This window comes from Macrobrachium rosenbergii, chromosome 42 (assembly GCF_040412425.1).
Source record: "Macrobrachium rosenbergii isolate ZJJX-2024 chromosome 42, ASM4041242v1, whole genome shotgun sequence".
Classification (NCBI taxonomy): Eukaryota; Metazoa; Arthropoda; class Malacostraca; order Decapoda; family Palaemonidae; genus Macrobrachium; species Macrobrachium rosenbergii.
In genome coordinates, this window is record NC_089782.1 from 28410258 (window position 1) to 28437401 (window position 27144).

General features: G+C 36.5%; 1 protein-coding gene across 6 annotated transcripts; it reads right to left on the minus strand.

The window, feature by feature from the left end:
- Window positions 1–2404: 2404 nt before the first annotated feature.
- Nf-YA (nuclear factor Y-box A) lies at window positions 2405–26730 on the minus strand. Of its 6 annotated transcripts, none has more exons than XM_067085922.1 (10): window positions 26591–26730; window positions 23340–23423; window positions 22888–23013; window positions 21809–21941; window positions 17516–17631; window positions 13490–13654; window positions 13129–13205; window positions 7981–8023; window positions 5767–5867; window positions 2405–5548 (listed from the first exon to the last, which is right to left on the minus strand). In XM_067085922.1, the coding sequence occupies exons 2-9, from the start codon at window positions 23367–23369 to the stop codon at window positions 5796–5798; spliced, it is 762 nt and encodes a 253-aa protein (XP_066942023.1). In that variant the 5' UTR covers window positions 23370–23423; window positions 26591–26730; the 3' UTR covers window positions 2405–5548; window positions 5767–5795. The 6 variants fall into 6 exon arrangements, with proteins under 6 accessions (XP_066942023.1, XP_066942020.1, XP_066942025.1 ...); XM_067085919.1 differs by having other exon boundaries at window positions 17516–17646; XM_067085924.1 differs by having other exon boundaries at window positions 26670–26709.
- Between the last annotated feature and the right edge of the window lie 414 nt (window positions 26731–27144).

Below are 27144 nucleotides of genomic sequence, written 5' to 3' on the forward strand. Positions count from 1 at the left end.
CAGTCTGCATCACAACCCAAAACCTATTATTTTGCCTCACATGATTGGGACTGGAAGCAAGGGGTTAAGATATGACACAGTGTCTCCTCTCATTTGGAGACAATTTTCAACAGAGTAGTTTTTTGCTATAGAACAGTCCAGTTCTGAGAACCTCCTACTCTTTGTGAAAGTAAGGCCGAAGTGGTGGTGGATAAGACATATAAGGACTCAAATCCATTGGTGCTCAACTTCAAACCCTCTAGGGCAATGAAGACTACTGCAGCCACAACTGTGTTCGGTTTCAGGGGGTGGCACCCCTCTGGTTAGTTAGTAATAAATGATTTGTTTAGGCTCCCCTCTGGGAAACTTAAAAAGGGAAAGGAGCCATTACCTTTTCCAGGATTCCTGGATATTGTGGCCCTTCAGATAAGATGAAGGGGATGTTGGAGAGAGATGTGCTATAAGTCTTATGATAACCAATCTCCAAGGCTGGATGCCTTTTCCTGATGGAGAAGGCAACCAACAGCTAGAGACCAGTTTTTGATATCTCTTCCTTGAAAAAGTTTGTCTTATAAACTCAAGATTGAAACAACATAGTGTATAGAGAGGAGGACTTCATGCTTTTGAAGGCTCTGTAGGATGCTTACTTTTACGTACCCATCCATCACTTCTCCAAAAAACATCTCCACTTTATCTGCAATGAGATGGTTTATCTGTCAAAAGCATTCTGCTTCGGATTGGCAGCAGCCCTTCAGATGTCTCTCAGGTGTTCACTTTGGTGTTGGCTTGGCTTCATTTACTGCATTTCTTTGCTGATTGGCTAGTTCTGGAACTCTTAAGAGGAGACTCAGTTGCTCCTGGACAGTGCTCTAAAACAGAAATTGCCTCCCCTCACTTTGTTACAACCTGTGGATTGTAAGTCAAATCTCAGACCCAAGCAGCAGGCAAAGTACTTGGGCATGCTTAGATGGAAGCAGTCTTTCCTTTGGACTCTTAGTATCAACAGGCTCAGGGAGGTTTTGGCACAATTCGTTGCAACAGGAACAACCAGTTCAGCATTGGCACATAATCCTTGGTCACCTTTCATAACTGAAGAAGCTCATTCTCAGCATTCACTCAAGTGCCAACTGAAGCAACACTGGTCAGCCTCAAGAGACCCATCTTAGCTTTGAGAGGGAGGTCAGGGAGGGTCTCCGCTTGGTGGGTGGACACCAGGAGCCACCTGATGTGAGTACCCGTGAACTCTTACCTCCAGATATTCTTCCATTCAGATATCTATAAAAGGAGGCGTGTGGTGCAAACCTATGTGGCATGTACGCTTCAAGTGTATGGACAGAGGATGACCTCATCCGCACATGGTTTTGGAGTTTAGGAGCAATGCTGCTGGCCCTGCAAGTATTCGGAAGTGTGTGATTGGCCACTCCACAACACTGATGAGCATCAACACGACCATGGTGGCACATCAATAAACAGGGATACACAGTCTTTCTTCACTGCTGTCACTCGGTAAGACAGATGCAAGAGTTGGTGGTTCACAGTGCCGCAACCAGGACATCCTTCATGGAGGTCTTGGCTCCACAAGTTTTTCCTACACATCTCACACAAGCTCAAGACTGTGTTGCCATCCCTATCCCAGCCCATACAGGAAGTTACAGGTATCATCACTCCCCTACTCAATATCTTGACCAGGAATGTGACTTTCTTGTGAGAATCAACTTGCCAGTTAGTTGAATGACAAACTCGCACCTGAAAAACAAGTCTCTACATAAAAGGTGATGGTTTATATTTCCATAAACAGTTTTCAAAAGTGAATTGTAATTTCCTTTGGTATACAAACCAGCCTTTTTATTATAATCCTACTTCAACCACCAAGCTTAGCCCATGATGCTAAGTGTAAAAAAGTTAGGTGATGGCAAGGGAGTGAAGGTTCGGCGGCCCCCCCGCCCCTCACCCTCCTACCACCAGTTGACTACCTTGTTACCAAATAAAATTCAAATTACTTTAAAAAATATATGTTCATCACATGTATATTAAAAAACATCGAAGCACCAATAACAAGTTATGAGAATCTGAAAGGATTTTCTGTCAGTTAACCGTTAAACTGCAGGTCTATTATAGGATGACAGGAGGAGTGTAAACTGCTGGAATAATACTTTAAGGAATCTGCCTCTCAGCCTATGAAGTCTGAGAAGGGATAGAAATGCTGTATATATATGGAGAGCAAATACCTTTGCAAAGCATGACTGAAGCTTCGTACTTTAATGGGATGGCAAGAATAATCCACTTGCTGAGGATCTATGGACTTTTTACCCTATGGAGAGCAAAATCACACTGTCACCCCAAGACTGAAAAATTCTCTCCTCACCTATGGATGCCTTGCGAAGTTATAAAAAAAAAATATAGGAAACAAACGTATAACAAATTCTTTCAGTAAAGTAACATTTATTATATAAAAAATATTAACAGCAACGGCACCATGACTGTCAAAATTTTCTCTTCTTGCAGAAGAAAATCAAACTTGCAAAATTTTCAATACAATTCTCTACAATGACTTTTCCAGCCCATTAATGACAAAATTGGACCTACAGAGCTGTAAATGGTGTAAAACAGTGGGCCACTTTTGCACAACAGAACATACCTGTTAAAAACAAGCTCAACAGATACTGTTCTATCAATGGATAAGATAACACAGAAACTGCAAGTTTGTCTACAATTAACAAAAATATAAATTGTCAAACATGATTTAACATTTACACTTAAAATTTTAATTCATTAAACTACAGCATGTCAGATGACCCACAATCATGTTTCAGTGACAAACTACACTAACATCCAATCATCAAAAAACAGGAGCAGCTCACTTCAACATTACATTTGGGTATTTTGAAGTGCTTGTACTTGTATAAACTAATAAGTTAAATATCAATAAAGTATAGTACCGTAAATTGCAAAATCTGAATGAATACACTTGCACCACCCATTCTTAATAATAATGATAATCCTGCAAAACAAGCTCTTACTTGACTTACACTCAATCTTAACAATTTTGCATTATAAATCCCATTGAAATAAGCAATCAAGCTACACACTCTTGTTTTTAAGTACATGTACAACAAACTACTTACAATGAAGCTATCAAACATTAAATTCATATCAAAATATACACCACTTTGCATAAAAAATTCAACTGTACAAATATACAATCAAGAGTAGTAATAATTTGAATGTTTCCATTTGAAGTATATTACCTATCTGATATAGAGACCATAGTGCACTGTAAAATGTCCCCTTTATAACAGAAAGTAACTACCTCCGTGACATAAGGCCACATTATAATAAGGCTGAGCCTTAAATGAAATGTTTCAAGAAATTTTTCTTTTGAAAGACATACTCTAGTTAGTGTTATCCTGTACTGTATTTGTAAGGACTGAAAAAATCTATTTCAGCCTAGAAACTTTTCTGCACTGCATATAGGACAAAAATAGTTATGGTACAACGCTCAGGAACTCTTACAGTGGTGTCAAAAATAAATGTAACTTACTGCAGACCAGTCATTGTATGTCATAAAAAACACCAGTTCTGAACTGTTTAACCAGTGAAAAGTAGAACAATCGCTACATGCAAGTAAAAATGTACACATTCTCTTCAACCCCTGGAACGCAATTGGAAATACTAGTGGTAAGACCAATAAAAAATGTTGGCAGGTATGACCTGTAGCACTCTGGGATCGCTGAATGATCAGAGTGGGCTACGTAAGGAAAGGTACAATACCAAATTCCTCTCAGATGACACCCTAGAAAGGGTGGGGGTGTAACTGTTTGCTGAAGGTAAACACAGTCTTGGCAGTATCCCTTACGACTCCAGTTATTGCTCTCTAACTTTCACTACTGCATTCTTTTTGTTTTTCCTATCTATTTGTTGCTTGCTGCTTAAACCTTGCTCCAGTTTTCCCCTCAAATGTAAAACCAATCCTCTAGGGCAAGGCAGAGTCCAGAAATGAAGTCTGCTTTTCACGATGAATCAAGGGAAGATGAAGGTATGAGCACTCAGCACATATCCCTCTGTAAAACTGTCAGTACCTAAAATGTTCTCAGTCTATCCACTTTATAAATTTGAAATTTACTTGAATAAATCCAATTTCATCTTTTTATAACAGATCACACGAAGACTGAAATTTTAACAATGTAATCTGTCAAAATATTTTATAACTTCAACATGCCTAGTCAAAACATGAGACCAAGTAAAGTCCATTCCAGCCTATAACCAATGCCACAGAGGGAACAGGAACATAATGACAAAATGTCAAAACCTGAACCTCAAGCACTGCAAAATATAAAACAAATTGCAAAGACAATTTTTGTAATTATGCATGACCTAGGAAATTTCTTCCAATTGCCATTAAGTAATAGCACAATATGACCAACTGTGTAACTCCACACCAAACCATATCGAAAAACTGGGCCAAAAGTCTTGTTACTGCTGACCACAGTCTGTTCTCAAGGAAGAAGCCTATGATACACCTGTGAACTGCCTGACCACTGTCTGTTCTCATGGAAGTAGCCTATCCAACAAGCAATGGATACCTCCAGCTCTAACTACAGGGCATTCAGGACTTCTGTACACCACGTGGGACGAGCAAAAGACTGAAATCCAGGTGCCCAGGAATAATAGACCAGTACTGTATATACTTATGAAAAATTAAGCCAAATTAAGAGATCAATATCTCGCAAAACCTAGCTTTACAGCATACTGAAGTCTAGTTAAAAATGACTTAAGACTCATATTACAACAGCATTATAGTGATTCACTCCCCAGTAGAGTCTTGACATGACTGGTTTATCAGCCAATAAGCTGAAAATTACTTTAATAGACTTTTGTTTGCAAACATACAATGAAAATCATACCCTATTTTAATAAGATCCAGCTTCTTAAAAACTTGATGTTTGGATACTGATGGTGAAGATTCTGACAGAACTTCCTTTTTAGCAGTTTTACTCCTAGAATTAGCATTCGCCACTGGTTATGCGAAGTGGAAGCCTGACACTTGTCAGAGCAGTATATCACCCGTCACAGCAAAACACCACTCTCACAAAGTAACCGTAGCTAGTACTCCATCAGGAAGTCTCAGCAATTGTGAATTATTACTAGAACTTACACTGTGTTAAAAAAACTCCATAAATAAGGAATTGACTGTGCAATCAAACCTAACCTAGAAGTGACTTAGTATTCACTGGAAAATTAAAAATTACTTTTTGTAATAATATTGAGATCTTTTGAAAAGCATCCTAATGGAATAACAATTTGACAAAGGGTCTATAAAATTTTTAAATGTCCAGACAGAAACAGATTTACCGGTTAGAAAATTCACACAATACTGGTCTACAGTATTAATTTTCTACTTTGTAACAAACAAATCATGAAAGGTACAGGAAATGGAAAACATTTCTCCCAAATTAACTGGGATGCAAATGCAATGAAAAGAATCAAAGTAACATGAGCAATAATAGACACCAACTTCATATGCCTATAAACAAACAATACGGACAATAACGTTGCTTTTGTTGCATCTCTGTAGGGGAAAAAGAAACAGACATTCAAATGTAATACACAGTGTATAGAAAGCTTTTTCAATCTTCATTATAATGATAGCCCAAAGACAAACTTGTCCAGTGATACATTACCCATACCCTAAACCTCCAATTCTTCTGCTTGATTTCCCAACATCTCACCTTATAAATATTTTCAAGCTGGAAACTATTCAAATGAAAAATACAAAATTCTATTTACCTGAAGTATGCTAAGCATTTCAAGTAGTCTCAGCTGACAAAAACCTTAGCTTCTGTTACTCGGCCTTGTACATCACCAGTTATTAATTCCTCCATGCCATTCTGCAAAAGAGAAAATTTAAAGTCCTAAATGACAGAACTAAAACATCGAATTGATTTGGATATAAGCCATAAAAAAAAAATGAAAAAAAAAAAAAAAAAAGTTTTTAATTCTAACCCATAGGTTATGAGCAACTGCTTAAGCTGTTTTGACTTGAAACATCTGAATGTGGTTTTAATCAGCACAGAACATGAGGGTGAGTTCATCTGTTATTAGTTTCTACTGCTTCCTATTAAATTTATCATGCTAACTTTATAGAAAACCATTAATAAAGGAGGACTATGGAATTTCTAAATATTAATAGTAGGGGGACTAAGTGAATTACATCATAACAGCTTTAATCTGTGCAAACAGCTCTACAGCTGCCTCCACTTGATGGATGTTTTAAGATTTGGAACCAACATGGAACACAATGAAAGCAAATTTAACATTTTCAGTAGCACTGTTGATGCAACAAATTTTTAGAGACTACAAGTCACCAGAACAATTAAGACATTTGCACCATTCAAACATTTATCTTTCAGGAATTAAACTGACACAGAGAAGATGGATAATAATACAATGCACTAAAAACACTGGCACACAACAGTTGTGATAGGTTTAAAATTTAAAGAGAAATCCAAGAAAAGTGTAAGGTTAAGAAAAACCAACGGTACTTCTTCAACATACATTATACTGGAACCTGAAAAAGATTGACAGAAGCCTAGAAGATGGCTTGTGTGATTGACAATTGATGCAAAGTCTTCCTAAAACGTGTCGGAAAGACGAATTTATGAAGCATCCATATTCCACAAAAAAAAATAAAAAAAGGAGTACATCATTATTACCATCATAAACCAGCTTTACCAGACTACACATTTCAATGACTGCCCCAAAGAATTCATTCTCAACAGAGGTGAAATTTGCGGCAAGACAGATTGGATGGCTACATAAGACATAACCAAAGGAATGGGACAAAAGGCAAATAAGTTGAGAGAGCTGGATAGTCAAGTGGGAGAAGCCTGGGGAACAAGAAATGTAAAAGGTATGGCCAGGGGAACGTAAAATGTAAAAGGTTTGAGTCAGTGAAGCTGGGCAGAAGGGCCACTGTTACTGCCTCTAAGGCGGCTTAACATCATCATAAAACACACACACACAATATCACAACATAATATACTGGTCAGTAAGGGAAATGAACGATGTGGCAACTTCCAAAACCTATGTCAGCACACGTTGCCTAGTGTAAATTAAGGCAACACTCCTGAATGTTTTTGTTTTTCTTTTGAGTATCTGATGGGCGGTTGTTTAAAATAAAGGGTACTAAACATAACAAGCTGTCTGAGTTACCATGATAATAAGTGTTTTTTTTGTATTGGCTATGACTAAAGCTCTATTTTGATAACAATGAAAGTGACGTACGTATTGTTTTCTGTGTTCTATAGCAACTAGAAAGACCATTCATTTTTCGAGAAGAGAAAAATTCTATACTGTACTCTAGGATTTTTGAAAATATACAGTAATTTTCATTATAATTACACTCTCCAATATACAGTATAATAAACTGTAATGGTTGCTTGTCAAAAATACGCTAAAACATCATAACATAACGAGGAGTGTAGTAGCAAAAATACAATATCCTCTACCAGGTCCAAAAACAAGCCTGTTATACCCAACTCCCTCCCCACCCATGTGTGATAACTGACACACCCACTACCCCTGGTACTACCACACCACCTATTCATCAGGCAAAATGCTATGTCACGCAATAAAATTAACTTTGATAGTTTATAACATAATAACAAAGAGAAAGAAGGAAAAAATATTTTGATAATACATGCATGAAGTAATTACAAAGGCGTTGGTAAAGTTATGTATTAGATTCTGAAGGGCAGCATTTTTGTCAAGACAGCCACAACACTGGGCTGTTATAAAATGATATTGATGCATTTCTCAGGTTAAGGAAATAGATAAAGTAATTGGTAGAGAGTAGAACAAATGGTGCTGAGGGGACACTGAAAAGAACCTTTAGTACCACCTACAGTATGCACACTTCAAGTAATAACCCTCTCATGGGTTACAGGAGATTTAAAGCAACTTAAGAGTGACTATACATTCTGAAAATTTGTACTTTCTCACCTGTAATCCAAGGCCTCCGAGGTTTTCCATCATACTCTCTTCTCTGAAAAAGAAATGGAAAATTTGAATTTTGACCTGAATCTTAAGAGGAAATACTTCTTAATATATCTAATACTTATCAGAAATAAATATGCAATTAAGCTACACCAGAAATATTTTAAACTTTCAGGATACAGTGATGTTCAAGAGGTGATTTGGTACTAATAAACACAAAACAAGAAAACAATTAAGTTACCCCAACATCACTCAAAAGTAAATTCTGACAGTATTCCTAACAAGTAAAAGGACTTAAGATTTTACCACTGAAATGCACAAATGACTAACTGAAATACACATTAAGGATTAATGCGTTGGATTATGAATTTTTCCCAATGCTGACACATTAAGATCATAAATTAAGCAGAATAATGCAACAATTGGCAATATTAAGCCTAAGAATGAAGAGGAAACCCTTCAGCACACAATTAATAGCCACTTCATCATGAGAATTTTATGCTGTTGTTGTCAAACAAATTTATGAATGACTGAAGTATGGTCATGGTATCAAGGTGCTTGGTGATTAAATGCATATACTACATATTATTCACATAGATTATAAAATTTCTTGTGACATTCCTGTTCTGAGCATGCCCTCTACTAGTTCTTGAGTTAAATAATCATTAGTAGCAAAACTACACCTGATTGTGTTTGACAAATGAATTAATTTAGCACTACATAAATGCAAACTTATTTGTATGGGTACACAATCCACCCTCACTTTCTTCACTGTTCTCGAACTATGAAACCTATCATGTTCATTTTTAAAATTCATGTTTTTAAGATTATAACTGCGATCATTCTCTAGACCTTACGTTTTTAAAAAAAATTTGTGTTAACTGAAATTCCATATACTACATTTCATAATATTTATATAATAATTGATCTTTTTGGTGATTGATATCTTGGGTAAATGTCCTGTCTACAATTTTCACTCCTCTCGAGATTGTTTCTTAATGTCTTTTAAAAAACTTTCCAACATCAAAACATAAATTATTGAGTTCTTGGAAATTTTAAAATTTAACACAACAGTATGCATGCAATGATACCACAAAAAACATGGGATTTACACAATGGGTAAAACGGAGGAGGGGACTTGTCACTGTGCTGTGATGAAACAAAAGAAATTGTAACAGTCCTCGCTACAAGTAGGTCTTGTTCATAAACACCAGTTAATTATAGGCCGGCCATAAAGACATATCACATTTTGCACACTGAGTTTAGTACAAGCACAACTTGAGCAATCCAGTATAGTGGAACTTGAGTGACTCAATATAGGTATAACTTCCAAGATACTTTACTGCATAAAGTCCAAACAAAATGTTTTGTTTCCTGCCTTACTTTGTGTCCTTTACCTTTTGTCTCTTCCTCCAATTATCAACTCTCACTTTGAAACAAATTGTCCACACAAACCCTGTGAGAGGCGTCAACTATAACTCAGTGGTTTAGTTAAATCACTTAACGATACCAAGTGCTCTAGGCTCTGTGACTGGTATCAAATCTGTGTACTATCTGCCATCAGCCAAATTTGATTTAGCTAAAGAAGAACCAACATCTTTCCACAAACTGTCCCTCATCTGGCCCTTTTACCACATCCATCACTAGTAATCAGATGGCTAAGACCAAGATGAAACCAGTTCTTCCTTTATCAGCATCTAGCCCGAGTCTTGATTGACCGGTTGATCTCTGGTCTTATTTATATGTTACCGTATCTCACAACCGAGTACATTCAAATCTACTGTCATTTGTCATATCAGGTTGTTCAAGATGGCACTGTCCTGGCTGGTAACAGCACTCTCTTGCTAATACTGTAAGTTCTGGCCAATTGATTTTGGCTGATGGGGGCTTACTAGCAGACTCAAAAAATGCCATACCTTCTAACAAATCTAGAAAAGTTAGGTGCACCCTATATGCTCTTCTACTACAAGGACTTTACTATCTGGTTCCACAATTCAGTCAGGAAATTCTGAACAATGCTGGAAGATACGTTAGGAGAGTTTCTCTGAAGGGTCTTCAAAACTATACTCCTTGTTGCAGCCAGTTCATAATCTTCAAGCGTATTTATCTTTGACTAAAATTTAGGAAAATTAATTTTTGTCTGGGAAAGGCTCCAGCCACCAAAACGGGTCCACATTATATCAATACCAGTATGACATTTAGGCAATGTACATAAAGAACAGAATTCTGGTTATTATGAAACAAAATTCCCCTATTACTGTACAAAACCTGAATGTGAGGATTAACATTATCCTTTATTACAGTTATTAGTCTCCCCCAGATGCTTTACATCCTACGTTTTGCTACATTGACTGTAATACTTCAACAGTTATGAGCCACACTTAGCTGTCTTATAGCAATTGGCAAAGTTCTCAAACCTTAGGTTGTGCCATATACTTGAACCATAGCATTCCACAGAAGTTGGTCTGAGGTCTCTTACCTGAATAAACTTTGGGAACAATGAAGCTATTAAAATTAACTTCAGCCTTGTAACAAATGTGCCGCAAATGTGAACATTGCTCACATACTTGATAAAACTCATCAATTACTCATCATTTCCTGATGTACCTCAAACCCAATGCTGCAGTACATCTACTGTACATACCACCCCTCTAACAGAAGTTGCTATCTTTTGTTAAATCACCGCACAGTGGTAAATGACTTTTCTGACTTGAACACAGTTAATGATGTTGGTGACAAAAAGAAAAGTTTATTTTTTCAATAGCAAAACTTATCTGTTCAATGCAAACCCATTACTTTCACACAACCTTTTAGCATCCATGCAGATCATGAACACTTCATTCTTAGAAGGAAAGATGACATCCTGTTTTATACCAGTGTATGGAAAATGCACAACTGGTTCCAGAAGTCCATCAATAGCATAAGCTGGATCACTAACTGTGTTGTGTTACCTACCAACTATGAAGGAGCTGAAGCACAGGAAGAGAGCATTTTGTGTAATAGTGCTTCTGTATTTAACACAAAATACAAAACAATGATGGAAAAAATCTAAAAACAATCATATGGGAAAAAACACTGACCATAACACTACAATATTATAGAACTCTTTACTATGAAATGATAATGAAACACTCAAAAGATAAATGAAATATATAGAGAAATAAAAAACAAGCAAAGACCTGGAGTAAAACTTCCAGCTGTGACCAAGCCGACAAGACATTAAATCAATGACCTAGTCTGCCAATGGTGGACCTCTGAAACTAGTTGTGCTTGCACAATGCACCAGTAGTTAGCATGACATCTTTCTTTTTAGAATTAAGTGCCCGAAATTCATGCAGACACATACAGGCCTTGTATAAGTAATGGGCTTCTGGTAAAAGAAAATTTATTATAGGACAAAACTACATTTATACATGGCTTTCCCATGCACAGGTGTTCCATCCCAAATGTTGCACTGGTGGGAGTAATTATTGCAGTGGCATAAGCAAGTGCAAATTTTGTCTACAAATACACACTCGAAGGTTTTTATTGTTCCTGATAATATGGTTCTTACTCCCAATAATACTGGGTTCTCACTCCCCACGACAATAGTTAACAGCTGCAGATACAGCGAGAGCTACAACGGTATTTGTGTTAGTGAGAACATGAAGATGACTTATCCAACTGTGTACTGAAGGTGTTGAGAAACTAGCCGAGTAACAACAACTTTGCTCTTATCTCTTATAACAAGTGATGCAGGAAATGGTATCAACTGCAACTCACCTGGAATGGTTTGAGTCAGAGAAGTTATTATTGCGGTTGTTATTGGTGCTGCAAAAGGGAAAAAATACTCCACTTGTGGATGGACTGTCTGACTTTGCGTAACAAGAAAAAATTAAGAAAATAACAGATGCCTAAACTTGATATTCAAGGTTGCACAAATCACTGCATCAATAAGTAAAATCTTTATCCTATCACTAGTACTGATCAATCATCTAGTTACAAACATAAGTGCGATAAGCTCTCAAACTTAGTTTATGCTACTAAGTAACTGGCTCATTTTAGGAAAGTGAAAATCCCAACTTCACAAACAGCTGAGAAAGCACAAAGAAGAATTAAGTACTAAAGAACAGAAAAAACGCAGTAAAGGAATAAGATGAAAAACCACAAATAAACTACATTCTTCTAAAAACAAAATGCGAACAAATAAAAAACTATCTATACCATTCCTTTCCAAACACATTCTATCAGTTATCATTGGGACATTCAACCAACAATTTTGAGTGTAATAATTTAATAAAAATTCATGATTCTCACTATCTCCACTCAAAACAGTACCAACAGTAAGGAATTAAGCTAAACTGTAGGACAATTCACAGTTTCCAAGACAAACTGAACCACCACCTACGCAAATAATGAAAAACGTTGATGTCACACACATGGCTGTCACAAGGTAAATTTGATTTCTGAAAATTTTTAACTCAAAATGGTCTCACAGTTCATATGTCTATTAAAAACCAATGGGAAATTGCAATAAGTGATGACAAATACAATGTATAAATGATTCCTAAATTTACTTGGACATGACAATATATTTTCTCACTTCAAGAGTCACTAAGGATAAAAAGTATAAAATATGAATACTGCAGAAAGTATTCCAACAAGGGCTATTACCATATAATTTTCAATAGGAAACGAACCTCTCAACTTCCACGACTATATTTGCAAAAATGTAACGTGACATGGAAATTTTCACTTTTACATTACACTGCAAGTCATGCCACTGAAAGAAGTATTACCATTTTAGAACTATCACACCCACTACGTACACCTGTAGTAACTTCCAAAAGCACATATTCAAGAACTGTGCAAAAAATCTTTCCACAATGGAAATCCTAAGCACACCACCTCCAATGTGATTAATGGTTTCTGTAAACTTAAGACACATTACCACATTTTTTCCAAATCCACCACAACAAACCAAAAATCTTTCCACAACGGAATTCCTAAGCACACCCATTCCAAAGTGATTAATGGTTCTTCTGCAAACTTAAACACATTACCACATTTTTTCCAAATTCACCAAATCACCACAACAAACCATAAAAATTCCACTCACAGCACAATATTTAGGTGTGCAGAAGACTACACGTGAAAACAACCATTCTTACTTACCTTCCTTTATCAAATCGACCTCCCTCTCCACGTATTCTGTTCATTGCATGCCTGTGTCTGGACTCATGAAGGTATTTCTGTTAGAACAAACAGAATAATACATTATATGTATACATTACCATCTAGGATAACACACAAAGTACATACACAGAAAAGCCTATAAAGCTATTGAGAAAAATGTAAACGGTACATCTACAAATGAAGTTCTAGGGATGAACTGCTTCTCCTCGAAAGAATACCAGAAAATATAAATACCAAAACAAAGTGTTCTCTTATTTAACTTTCTAACAAACTTATGAGACAAAATTTGCAATATCTGAACTTCATAATCAATGAGCCAACAACCAAACTTGACGCTTACTTTTCTTTCTTTGGGTATACGGCCTTCTCCCTCAAGCTTGGCTCTTGCCTGTCTTCTCTTTAGTATACGGTGATACTGCTTGGCATTTACATACAGAGGCTCCTCTTCTAGCAACTCTGGTCCAGGTAGAGGTATTCTTTGTAGCTGTGCTACACCATTATTTACCTGCAACATATATTACTATAAATAAAAAAAAGAAATAAACACAAGTCTTGTGGTAATAAGAGAAAAATTCTATACATTGACTGATATACTCAAAATCCTATCTTTCTTTCATATGGAAATAGGGTGTAAGTACAAAGCACACAGATGTCCTGACAGGCCTGAATTGATAGACTTTCCCTTACTATAATGCATAATCTTTTACCTCGCAATCCCCATCAATCATAAGTTATTACTGCAAACAAGGAAACCCCAGTCACACTATATTTGCACTAGTCAAAACTGAGATGCATCTACTATACCGAAGTCCTGTGTACAGTACAGTATATGTACCTCTCAAACTTTGCATCACGGATCCAAATAGGCTGCTCCAGTCTCAAGTTATACTTGTGTAACTATCACCGACACCAGCGCCTCTAATTCTACAGTTATGACAGTAAAACAGATCTCAGTGTAACAATATGTCACCATGCCACAGCTTGAGATTAATCCTTTCCTACATTTATACCTTTAACCTTGTTGGAATTGAAATATAAAACTTCGGCCAAATTCAGTGCTGAAAGGGAAATTGAAATTGAGGTTTGAAAGGTGCAACAGGAGGAAAACCTCGCAGCTGCACTATGAAACAACTTTTACGAGAGGTACAGTGAAAGGAATGGAAGGGGTTGCAGCAAGGGGCCAAAGGAACACTGCAAGTAATGTCTACAGTGCACTGATGGCACTAGCCCTCCTACAGGGTCTAACCTTGTTTTGTCCTGCCCTGTCTTCTATGGAGGTTCTTGATGGTATGGTTCTTTGTCCACAAAGTCATGGAAAAACTTTATCCAAGCTGTTTTGCTCTTAAACTTATAGCTAGGTTCCAAAGACACAAGCAGTGGGCCAACAAGGAACAACACTCTCATTTCTAATCATAGCCATTTTCAGACGTGTGTCTAAAACTGTGACTGGCATCGTTCTGGTTCTCAAAACCATTTTCCTAATTGCTATCATCATGACCAAACACAGAGTGATTTGAGATCAAGTCAACATTAAGAGAATCTCTGAATTCAATGATTCTTAGGTAAAGTACTGCCATCCTCTAATGCCCATGAGTTCTTCCCTCATGAATTGGGCCTACTCATTGTTGCATAGGCCAGTGCTCAAGAGGAGGTAGCAAAGGCTGGTTAAGGAATCAGGAACCAGGAGAGGTAGTTTAACCTCAACTGTCACCATGGTTGCAATTTTCAACAATGGCAACTCTTCCTGAACTCAACATCCACTTCATGGATACAAAGCCACCTATTACTCAAGACCATTTGACAATCATCATCTGAAGACCTCTACACCACAACTCCAGCAGTCTCAATAGTATCCTGCCTCCCTGGATGTTACTACACATCCCATAGAATACAAAAGTCCTTTCAGTCTTGAGGAGCAAATTTGCCCTTTTATCCCAGCTAAGAGGGCCACTGGACAGTCATAGTATCCTAATTGGTCATGTTGGCACTCTGACAGCATTTCAGGCCAATGTCTAAAAACCTAAGTACCTATGATCAATCTCTGACAATGGTCAACCATTGCCTGACCCTATCTGGCCACAATTTACAGCCTAATATAGAACACTTCCCATAACCATAGCAGTAGTTAACAAATGCCTAAGGGAATGCACATGGCTGGCCAAACGCATAAGGCAGGGAACAATCAGATCCTTGCATTGAAGTGTTCAGTGTTAAGCTGGTAAAAAAGCTGTGAAGATGAATGAACATCAAGGTTGTAGTCTGTACTACTCTTATATAAGATTTAATGAAATGAAGATGCTGATAAAAGATTAGTATTGACCTTTAGTGTCGCCACACTGAAGAGGGAGCACGATGCTCCGACATAAGTTTCTTGCATTTATTTGGTCCACAATTTGTGATTTACTAAAGTGAGGATGTACCGTTAATATGGATTTGTCACGGGATGGAAGGGTTCCTCTCTCTGACCTTGCAATATGAGACATAAAAAATAACTGTGGCCAAAACACCATTTTCCTAAACACACTAATTATAAAATTCAAATAATACAAGAGAAAAACAAATGGTGAGAAAACACTTAAATTAAGACAAAGGTTGGCTGAGTTGGCTCTACAATGGCGAGCCGAATGTTGATGCAAATTGCAAAAAGGATGCAGAGCACTGTGGGAACATTCTGTTCAGCTGGAGCATGTTGGTGTGCCTGGGACAGTTCTACATGGGATAAGGCATCTTGAGAATGATGGGTTGTCATGAGTAACAACAGTTACAAACAATATCTAACACAGTTCAACCTCGAAAATCTGGCAACATTGGGACCATGCCACTGCCGGACCACAGAAAAGTCACTGTCATTTGTTATGTTAGTTCCTTAGCAAAATTCTGGCCTGCTCCATAAGCATCTCTCCTGAAATGCTTACACCTTTGCTACACTGGAGCCTAACCTCTTTATAAGTGCACTGTCAAATTTTTATCTCCTCCATCCTTCATTGTTTTTCGGCACTTCAAACTTGTCTGGCTTCGTTTCTTTAAACCTGCACGTGTGAGAGAGAGAGAGAGAGAGAGAGAGACACTACTGGTCCGGTTAGGTTGTTACAACAACAGATATCCATTTGCAAAAGTCAAATAATACAGTTGTGTCAAGAATAATGATAATTTTAGTAAAACTGTTGTTTTACATACCGTATGCAATTATATTTCATGTATTAGTGTCATTTTATCATATTATAATTTATGAACACAGGAAATGTGCACCATTGCATTCTGCTAGCACAGTACATTATTTACGTTCTTAAAATCATCAGCTGACTGCATTTTACAGCTATCACAGCCATTAGTTGTTAAATGAAACGCATTTCAGAGATTCGTTTTATACATAAAGTGTCATAGCAGTTTAAAAATGCAACTTCATACACTTTATTTATAAATGGAGTAAAATTGAATGAAGTAAAGCTGCAATTTCACCAGTATTGGATGTTGCTTAAGGCTCATCCAAAACATTTTGTGGCCTGCATATTATTTGTTTTTTCAGCCACAGATACAACCATAAATTTAGTGGCATACTTTCATAACATTTTTCTCTCCATGAGTGAAGGATGAATAAAGATTTATTTTATTCTTATTTATGGAAGTCACCGTTGAAAATCAGCAAATTTTTAACAAGTCCACAACTGTAACTCAACCCTTGCTAAACATGTGTTACAATAACTGACATGGGTAAATGGCTGTTTCTTGATTCGATTTTTTATGTATTTGCTGTCGTTCATGCTAGTGTCTTGCATACAGCAGTAAGTGGGTGTTAATCATAAGAAACAGCGATGAATTCTTAGATGTCACAAGGTTGGTAAGCCTGATTTAATGTACTTCTAGGCCTGTTTATTAGTTTAAAGCTAACTTGGATGTAATAGCATTATTAATGGTATCTAACGAAACCTAGACAGGCATAGAAAGCCTAGCACAGTGTAATCTACTGAAAATACATCTTGCACTGTTCACAATTTATACATGAGATGAAATCATGTTCTTGTGTGACATTCTAATGATCGCATGATACGTGAGATTGGAAGATACACTAGTACATACACAAATTACAGTTCTTTTGTAAGCTGTATATTTTTGAGTTTCACAGGATATTTTCATTGGAAATAAACTGTGCCTGTCGATTTACGGAGCAAGCTTCAATTCCGAAGTCCAAAAAAATCCAAAAACTGAAATGTGGCGCTGCCCTCGTAGCCACTCGAGAAATCATGGCAGCCGATTCAAAAACTTCCTGGACCACGGAATGCCGGATTTTCGAGGTCGGACTGTACAACAATAACAATTTACTGAAATATACTTTGACAAAAATATCCACCGTAAAATCTGAACTCACCATGACAACATTAGTCAGGTTGCTTTGCACTGACTGTTGTGTTTGATTTGAAGTCGTCTGGTTAGCCTGATTAGCCTGGGTAGTGGCCGTTGCTCCTGCTAATTGGATAATGTTACCTGAAATATTGAGAACTTAAGAAATAAACTGTCATTAGTGAACGGTTTCACTTGCCTACAACATGGATTGGATGCTAAACCTAAAAATATATGAGGCAGGAAAAATTTCAGCCATATTCTGAAAAGAAAAAATTAAATGGTAGTGCAACATGTTAATTTATAAAAAAAAAAAAAAAAATGCACTCACAGCCAAAACTAAACACGCCCTTGGAGCAAAATTTACTATGTAAAGAACGAAGAACAAATGACAAGCATAAAGTACTACTGAGAAAGAAATCAGTAAGGAGTCCAGAATACAGAGGCAAAAAAAAAAAAAAAAAAAAAAAAAAAAAAAAAAAAACATAACTTAAAAAGAAGGATCAAACCAAAGAATACACTGGGAACTGGCACAGCATGAATCAAAAAGTAAAACCGAGGTCTGAAAATAAAACACTAAAAACTATAAAAAGAAACTCCAAGCTGCGAGTTACGGATCAGAAGAGCAAAAATGTCAATAAAAATCAAAAGTATGGTTGAAAGCATAGTGCAGTGGTAGGCATCAATTCAATTCCCCCAACCATACGCATTTGAACTCAATTACAGAAAGCATGAAAAATAGTCCACATAAAAAAAAACTAAAACTACAAAGTAAAAACCGAGTATAAACTTGACTGAAATTGTCATAAGTTTCAAAATAAATGGACAATGCAAAAAACAAATTCAGTGAGATGAAAGTAACATAAGAAAATAAGGTTGGAAAGGGAATCATCCAAGAGATTTAAACTGAAAGAACATTTAAACACATCTATAAAAATTTCCCATAGAATTAGACAGTCCTGAAAACCTAAAAATCATTATGGTAAGTAAAATTTCAGGTGTACCCAGGTTAAAAGCAAGTGATTTACACCGAGAGCAATGAACCATCAATGTCAAACAAATTTCTGTTTCCTCAAAATCTATGACATGAATTGGATTACATGACATAGCAAAACTAATACGTAACAATTAAATTACACAGTACTGTAGCTGTTTCAGATAACAGTCACTGTAAATGGAGTACAGAAATCAACAACAGGACAAGGTAATAACTATAGAATAAATCTGACCCTGTATCTCTAGCAGTATTACATACTCTCAAACTTGTACTTTTAATAATTATAAACAAGGGTCATCAAAAAAGAAAAAAAAAAAAAAAAGACATTTTCCATCTGTTCCTAGAACATGTCAGTACCACATTTTCCATGTAGCTCTTAACTTACATAACAGAACTTTGCAATTTTTTATTACAAAAATAATTTGCTCCTCTTATTTATGAATGCGTAAGGATGTGACTCAGCCGTAGTAATCCAGAAGCCCAAAATGGCTAATTAATAAATAATTCTGTAACTATCTGAACAAGCCATTACTAACATAATGCAGGTACAGTATACATAACCAACTGGTCAAATTTCCATACTCATAGGTCTTGTCAAAAGAATTATTTGTAAAAAAAAAAGGAATAATTGGAATAATGTGAAGTTTAAAGATGTTGAACAGCTAAGTAGACAGTCCTACATAACTAATAAGAAAGACGTCCAGTACTAACAGAGAACAAAATACTATCAAATCGCAAATTGGAAGTTGGATTAACTGCGGTGGCCTGGTAAGAATGAAACCCATTCAATTGTGAACGTGGAGCTGTGACGGCAATGAAAGCGTGACAAATTGCTGTACACTAAGAGAGAGAGAGAGAGAGAGAGAGAGAGAGAGAAACAATGCATACATTTCAAAACAGTTTATACTACAATACACTGTGAGAGAAAACCACACACATAATAATACCAATAAAATTAATTATACTAATAATAATATTAATAACAAATGATAAAAAACACAAGCTCTGATCTGTGGGAAGCAGAAAAAGCAATTATTTCCATGGAAACACAGAGAAATGGATCAATTTGGTAAAATACAAGGAATGAGGATGAACAAGAGATGTCTTAGAAATAAAAATAGATGACAAATAACGGAAAAAATGTTGGCACATGGAGATTTTTACAGAAAAGTGTAAGAATTAATTCATTATCCTTTGATTACTCAATCACTTGTTGTATCGACTGAAAAAATTATTTTTCTCTTCTCACATCTTTCACAGTTTTCTCTTCATTAAACTGAACAGTACATTTATGTGTGTATTCATTAGGATTAATTGTATTTCATGACTTTTTTGGGAGGTTTATTTTTCCAGTATAAACTGAATGTGAAAATTCATTCAATCTCTCTCTCCCTCAAATCACCTTTAAGGATTTTTTCTTTCTATCTTTTTTTTTCCTTAATCTTTCAGGACTCTTTGATTTCTTATTTTAATGGCAATGCATCAAATGGTAATGGTGGTATTTTCTAGCATCTAGGGCAATCTTTATAAATAAACAAAATGAGAGCTCAACTGAAATTCAATCTCTCTCTCTTGAGTTTTGTTTCACTCTATCTTGCTGCTTCTTTTTTATGGTTAGCGAAATACACAATGTTCTGTATATGAACCCTATGCATGGGAACTGTACAACAATCTAGTAATTATAGTTTTAATTCACCCTGAAGTACTTACGATGACTTATCACATATAACCAAGCTTATTGTATTTTACTAAGTAGATAACAAAATAAAAACAGACAAATAATAGCAATGAAAGGTATGACAACATCAATTTTAGAACTTAAGATAGCTTCAAAAGGAACTTTGGATACGATTACGATGGCCTACAAATTCAGTCATTACAGTGAAAATGACTCCTCAAGTTTTAACTTTCACTAGTACATTCGTTCGAGTTTATGAAATCCTCACATTGATTTTTACCCATTACGTAGCAATGTGATACTTCCTCCAGTAATATGAAATGGCAAAATGTTCTTTTCATTTTTGTAACCTGCTGTGATAATGGACTTCAAAACACATTCTTAGGTACAGCAAGTTGGTCAATTGGTCACCTTCTCAAACCTATTACATTTGGTTAACATAAGTATTAACTTATATTAAAATGGTACACCCTTGGTTCTGGTATATATAAAAAAAATCCAATACAATATTTCCATACCATACTGATATTGTAGTAAGGAAAAAGTGTGTTCCCAACTGCATTTGAAATATGTTGATGTCACTTCATTTCTTTATCATTCTACTTTAAATATTCTATGCACTTTTCACAAATGATCATGGATACAGAACAAAAATCTTTCAAATGCATACAACAATTTTTTTAAATCTGTAGAATAACTTTAAATAGTTAACTAAAGAGACCTTAAAAATTCAACTGGTTTCTCATCACCATAGGATGAACATTCTTCTTACTACTATATCTGCTATAAACCTAAAACAAATAGCCAATCAAAGAAAGTCCTATGAATCTGGTATCATTCTTGTTGCAATGATCAAAATCCAAAGCTTTTCAGCTGGTAAAGCATTTTACTAACAAACAAATTTACACTGACTGAACTAGGACTTCACTTCAATAGCCTTTGGTACTAGTATCACCAAAGGTCAAGTGAAGCTTATGTAAAACCTACAATGTACAGTAGTTTTTATGCAAATCTGCTCCAACACTGCATTTCTCTATTCAATAGGTCCAACATTAAACGGGAAGAAGCCAGATTTAAGTGTTCTGAATATCAAAAAAATAACCTGAAATCTTAATCCTTGTGTGTGGTTAACTGGATATCAAATCTCCCAACAGTAATTACTGACCACCATCATTACCATTAAATTATCATTGAACAGCTGAACCAAACCACTGAGTTAACATTTTCAACTCCCCTTGGGCTGACCCAAAGGGTTTGTTCATTATGAATACATCAGACCTTTAGTTGTTTTTGATCCTTTATGCATACCGTTGATACTTTATAAACACTGTAGGTCAAAATGTTTCCAATCCTTTACATAAAACTGTTGGTTATATTTAAATTGTTTCCAACACTTTATATATGCCGTCGGTTAAAAGTTGGACAATTCCCAAAGATATGTCTGAATGTAATTGTTTTGTATTCAGGGACTGGGTACTGTACTGTGATGTCTTCTTTAACTAACCTATTATAGGTAGTGCTCTCAATGGCCATTCAAAATCAGTGTTAGCCATGAAGAAAAAATACATCTCTTTTAACTTTTCTGTTACCCTCAATGGCCACTTAAAATAATTTAACGTCAGTCGAGATGGGGAAAAATTACTCACCTGCTGGTTGCTGTCCAATAACATTTCCCGAGTTGTCAACTTGTATGGGATACACCAAAGCTTGACCATCGGAAGTTTGGATAATCTGTGCTTGCTGAGATGATCCTCCTGGCACGACCACATGAGAACCTCCCTGCAAAAAGTATAAAGCTTTTTTAGAAAATCTAAAAATCTAGTCATTTTATTATAGGCTGTCAAAAGTGGGTTTTAGCAACAGAAATACTCACTGAATGAGCCATTATGATTGTCCAATGACACTTCACATTGAGACACCAGTTAAACAAAAATCAAGCTGCATTACCAGGTTTGCACTTCTAATTTTAGTAAACACGACAAATGGGTTCAACTACAGGTTTGGCACATAAATGCATAATATACCCTTACTATTATACTGTATACCACTGACAAACTCTATTTAAATCAAAGCAATTTGATGATACCACCTCTTTAAGTGATTTCAGTTATACTGTACTGTATTTCATGAAATGACTCCATAAAAAATTCTCAGTAAAGCACATCAAAGAAGCAAAAGGCGTAACTGAATAAAGAGGCTTCATCTATATTTCGAATGTAAAACATTTCTCTCTTTGAAATGAACTTTGACAATACAAACTATCATAATTCAACTTTAATAATATGATTTAGCCAGTAACTCAACCTGTACACCTATTAGGCTACTATTTTTGACATACAATAAAGTGGCAGATAACACCACAACTAAGAATTCAACAGCAAGTCTCTCAAGTACCATGGGAACATCCAGATGTCAAAACATACAGACTTATCATTCATGGAGATTAAAGCTTTGTTTGTCTAACGATGTGTCATGTCATGATAAATACTTGTGATGAGGTCAATAATGTACAACCATAACTTCAGGAAATGAAGCAATGTACATCAAGACAAAGTAACTACACAAAAGGGTATACTGTTGTGAGGAGCAAGTTAATATTTATACGTATAGTATATATATGTATACCAAAATGTAGTATATACAGTACAAGAACAAGGCAAAACATGCCATGCATCACGCACTTTGCTTTAAAAACTTTTGCACGGTGATGCACCAACTGCCATACCTGTATGCTTGAAGCTGGAACCACTTGTATTTGCTGGAGTTGTTGCGTATTGCCCGCAGATGCTACTTGGATCGACCCCGCTTGTAGCATCAACTGCCCATTAGCTGTCTGGATGATCTGTGCACCCTGCAAGTTGATGAGATTATGTATTTCTGACAACAGAGCATTCTATATGAGTGGTCAATTTAACAATTACTGAACTAGAATTCTCTCAGACATTTGTACGGTGGGCTGCAGCGTCACGTTTATAAAAGCTATAGTTAAAACATAAGTGGGTATCAAGAGAACAAATTAATAAAGATTTTAAATGCACACCACAGCAAAAATCAAAATGATGCTATGACAGGAAATTTCTTGAGACTGGATTTAAATGATAAAACAAACATTTTTAAAAATACCAAAAACACTTTGAATAAAAATCAGTCGGTGACAAACTAAAAAAATTACTGTACCTGTGTGGCAGCCTGCTGGACAGCCTGCATTCTGTACTGTGTAACCAGAGCTTCCTATGAATAACGTCACCAATGCACGAAACACTGCAAAGAAGAGCAATCACGAATGAATGGCAGGTCTCAAAATATCAATATAGTGTTACAACATTTTACAATTTGCAAGCAAAATCCAATTGCACAGCTTTAGATGCAAATAGTATGTCTGCATGATACACAGGAAGATTCCACCTTAAAATATTTGAAATCATAAAGCATTCACGTTCATTTGTTATAAAACAACAAATGAGGCTCATAGAATGTCTTTACTAGGAGTACAGTATAGTACTGTTACATCTCTTGCCCACAAAGTTCTTCCTAGTCTTCCTTATGTACTTGATTTTGTCAATACTAAAGGCTGCTTTTCCAATTTCTATTGCAAATTCTGACTAAATTGCAATTCAATTCTCCCAGTGCCATTTTTCAACCCTCTTCAATAGCAAGTACTTCATTCCAGCTGTGTGAGTCTGAATACTGGTACTCAACCTGGTGGGTTGGTTAAATCTAATTAAAGCTAAAACTTTTGGAGGTAGTTTTTTGAACCCTATATTATTGTAGTGACATACAGTATTCTGAAAAGTACTACCCATGCAAAGAGGTACGGTACAGTAAAAAGAAATTACTCCACAACAGCCACTTCACTATGTGCTATGTCTGGAAGCACCGTTTTCAGGACGTCAGCTTATTTGCAATTAGTCGTGTGTGTATCCACTTCAAAGCACCCTAAGAACACCTGATAAAACCTTGCAAATCATAAGACATTCTGCTGTTGAAACAAGTCCCTGACCTAGGCCAAGAGGCATTCTGAAATGTCCAAGACAAAGGAAACCCGCACACTAAACCTAGGCCAGTAAAACTGCAGACTACTACAGCACCCCTCTAGTTCAGTAACTACCAGACTGTGCAAAATGGGCGCTGTGTTTAGTAACAGTCCCCTGATGATGAATGTAAAAACAAGAACAAAAGGTGGAAAATATCATAAAAAAATGTACAAAATCATACTCTAGAAAATACAACAATTGGCGACTGGCGGGAATCAGGCTACAGTTTTCGATGGCAGTTTTATCCCTAGGACTTTCTTAAGCCCTTATTTCGAACTGATAAAATAGCACATACATGTAACAGTAGTCCTGACAGACCTAACACTAGCTAAGAACATCCAACTTTTTCAAAGTAATTTTTTCCCCAACTCCACAGTGGGACCTTGTTAATCTCATCAAAATCATGACCTTCCGTGTTGTGTCAACAGCTCTGGGCTAGCATCAGATGCCATACCTAGAACAAAAATCAGGCTACAAAAGGCAGTTCATATGCTAGCCTAGTGCTAGGATAGGAAGGGTAGAAATATAAGATTAGGCCAAAGGCCAAGCGCTGGGACCTATGAGTTCATTCAGAGCCGAAATGAAAATTGAGAGCCTAGTGGCAATTTCTATATCAGTCATTATCGGCCACTTTTACATAGTAATTTTTTCAATCATAATCACTAGCTTAATATAGCAACTAGGCCATGATGTATTGAAGGAATAATACTGTATTATTACACCAAATAAAATCTGAAACTAGTCTATCTTAGGCCTGACTTTGACAAGTGTAAGCTAACTAGTACCCACATGTTAAGCTAACTTTAAAACCTATGTGGGTAAAACTGAAGAGTAGCCTAGTACCGGCCCCCTCTGGTTCAGTAACTACCAGTTTACGAGCAAAATGGGCACCACATTTATTACCAGCCCCCTTCGGGGTGAATGTAAAACATAAACAGAGTGATACAAATGACAAAACATATACAAACACATAAACAAAAGGCAAAAAAGGTAATCCTACAGTTTAGGGGTCCAAATTCACTGCATTATGTAAAGCCAAGATCCAGTGCACAGATTCATCACTGAATCATGGAAAACACAGAAAAAATGAGAAGTTTCTCTGCTTACAGAAGCAGAGATTGTAAAAAACAATGGTAAAGGAGGAACGTAAACACACAAAAACATGTCTTATAGAATACGGACCTATAGAATTTTGAGAAAATCGTAAATCTATGCTTCTGTAAGCAGATAAACTGCTCATTTCTTCAGATTTATCAAAACGTGGCTGCTGAAAAGAGCTTGTGCCAGGTTCCTTCCTGGTTTCAAAGCACTCACTCCACAAACAGTTGTGGGCACACTACACTATTTGCATGAGGTGCAGAGCCTTATTCCCTTTGTTTTCTTACAATCTCTGCTTCTGTAAGCAGATAAACTGCTCGTTATTTTTTTAAATATACTTCTGTTCGCAGCTCTGTCGAAAGAAGATATTGAAAATAGAAAAGACAACTCAAACAAACACATACAAGTGAGCAGCGACTTTGAACCCATAAATTGTAGGATTCCTGCGATAAATATATTCTGGCTGGTGACAGGCAGGAGCCGTGTCGTGGCAGTAGTCTTCAGTTTTACCAACTCAAGTTAATCCCTAATGAAAAGTCCATTACTTAGGGTACATAAGCTTATGTCTTTTACCAAACAAAGCCACTAGATTTAACGGTTGCCTAGCCTTTGGGTTATGCAGTCAACAGAATTACAGGCCTAACTGGAGCTTGGAATTCTAGGTTCTGACATAACCCGGCTTAGCCTAACCTATATTTTCCTCCTTCCCCAAGTAGGTGGTCAAAGCTGGCCATAGCTTAAGCCAAAGATCTGTGCTTAACTACGACACCATATTGGTTACGACATGCCAGATTTGGACACTTACAAGAAGACAGGACATAGTTTAAAGAGCTAAGGTAAAGAAAACGTTTTCCCTAACGTAGCCTGGACTACAGTACCCTAAACAATAGTCTACGTGGTGCAAATACAAGCCTTGCTGCATTCTTGACTGGTTAAGCGAGGCCTATCGCCCAAATTCGAGGTAAATCCCTAAGTTACGAAATACATTCCCCAAAACTGATCAAAACTTCAGTGCTTAGGATCTTAATTTCCCTCTCGCGATCTTGTCAAGACTCACTTCATTTCGGCCGAGGCTGCTGCGGCCGCCGCTGCCTTGATCAACATGGCTATCCCCTTAATAAGAAAGAATTCGAAGGGGGCCCTTTCCTTTGTCTTCGAAAAAGGGGGGTCGCATCTCCCCTAGCTGGACGAGAGAGCCTATGTCTAAAGTCAAAAAACATGACAGCCTCCCCCAATCCCTTCCAATCGCCAATCAGGAGTGCAGCAAGGGGTGATAGAACGAAGCAACAAACTTACATTGGGTATTAGGTTGTAGTTAGATATGATTGGTGGCACAAAACCAATGAACAGACTCGCACACACACACAGCCCTCACCATTGGCCAGATGCGTACGTACTCACGCACTCACTCACGTAGACTGGCGACCGCCGGGAGGAATTTCGTTCGCGGTCCGAATGTTTACGTTCGACGCGGCGGCGTTTGCTGCGATCGGTGGTCGATTCCCGCTTGCTTTGAATTGTTAAGGGTCATTTTGCTCTGATGCATGATATGAAAAGTCATTATTTATATATTATAAATATCTATAACATGGATTCGTCTTCATGATTTTGAATATTGTTAATTCGGCTGCGTTCATTACAACGAGGACGCCAGCGTTCTAGTGAGCTCACCAGCTTCTAGAATTGACGTGGAAACGTTTATTTGCTATTTTTGTATAATATATAAAATGTTTCTGAAATTTTCCATATATAGCCTATCCACAATTAAATTCAATAAACTTTATCTAAAATGAATTTATTATCCATACATGCGTTGATGATTTTGCCTTTTTAAATCAAAATCTTTGACA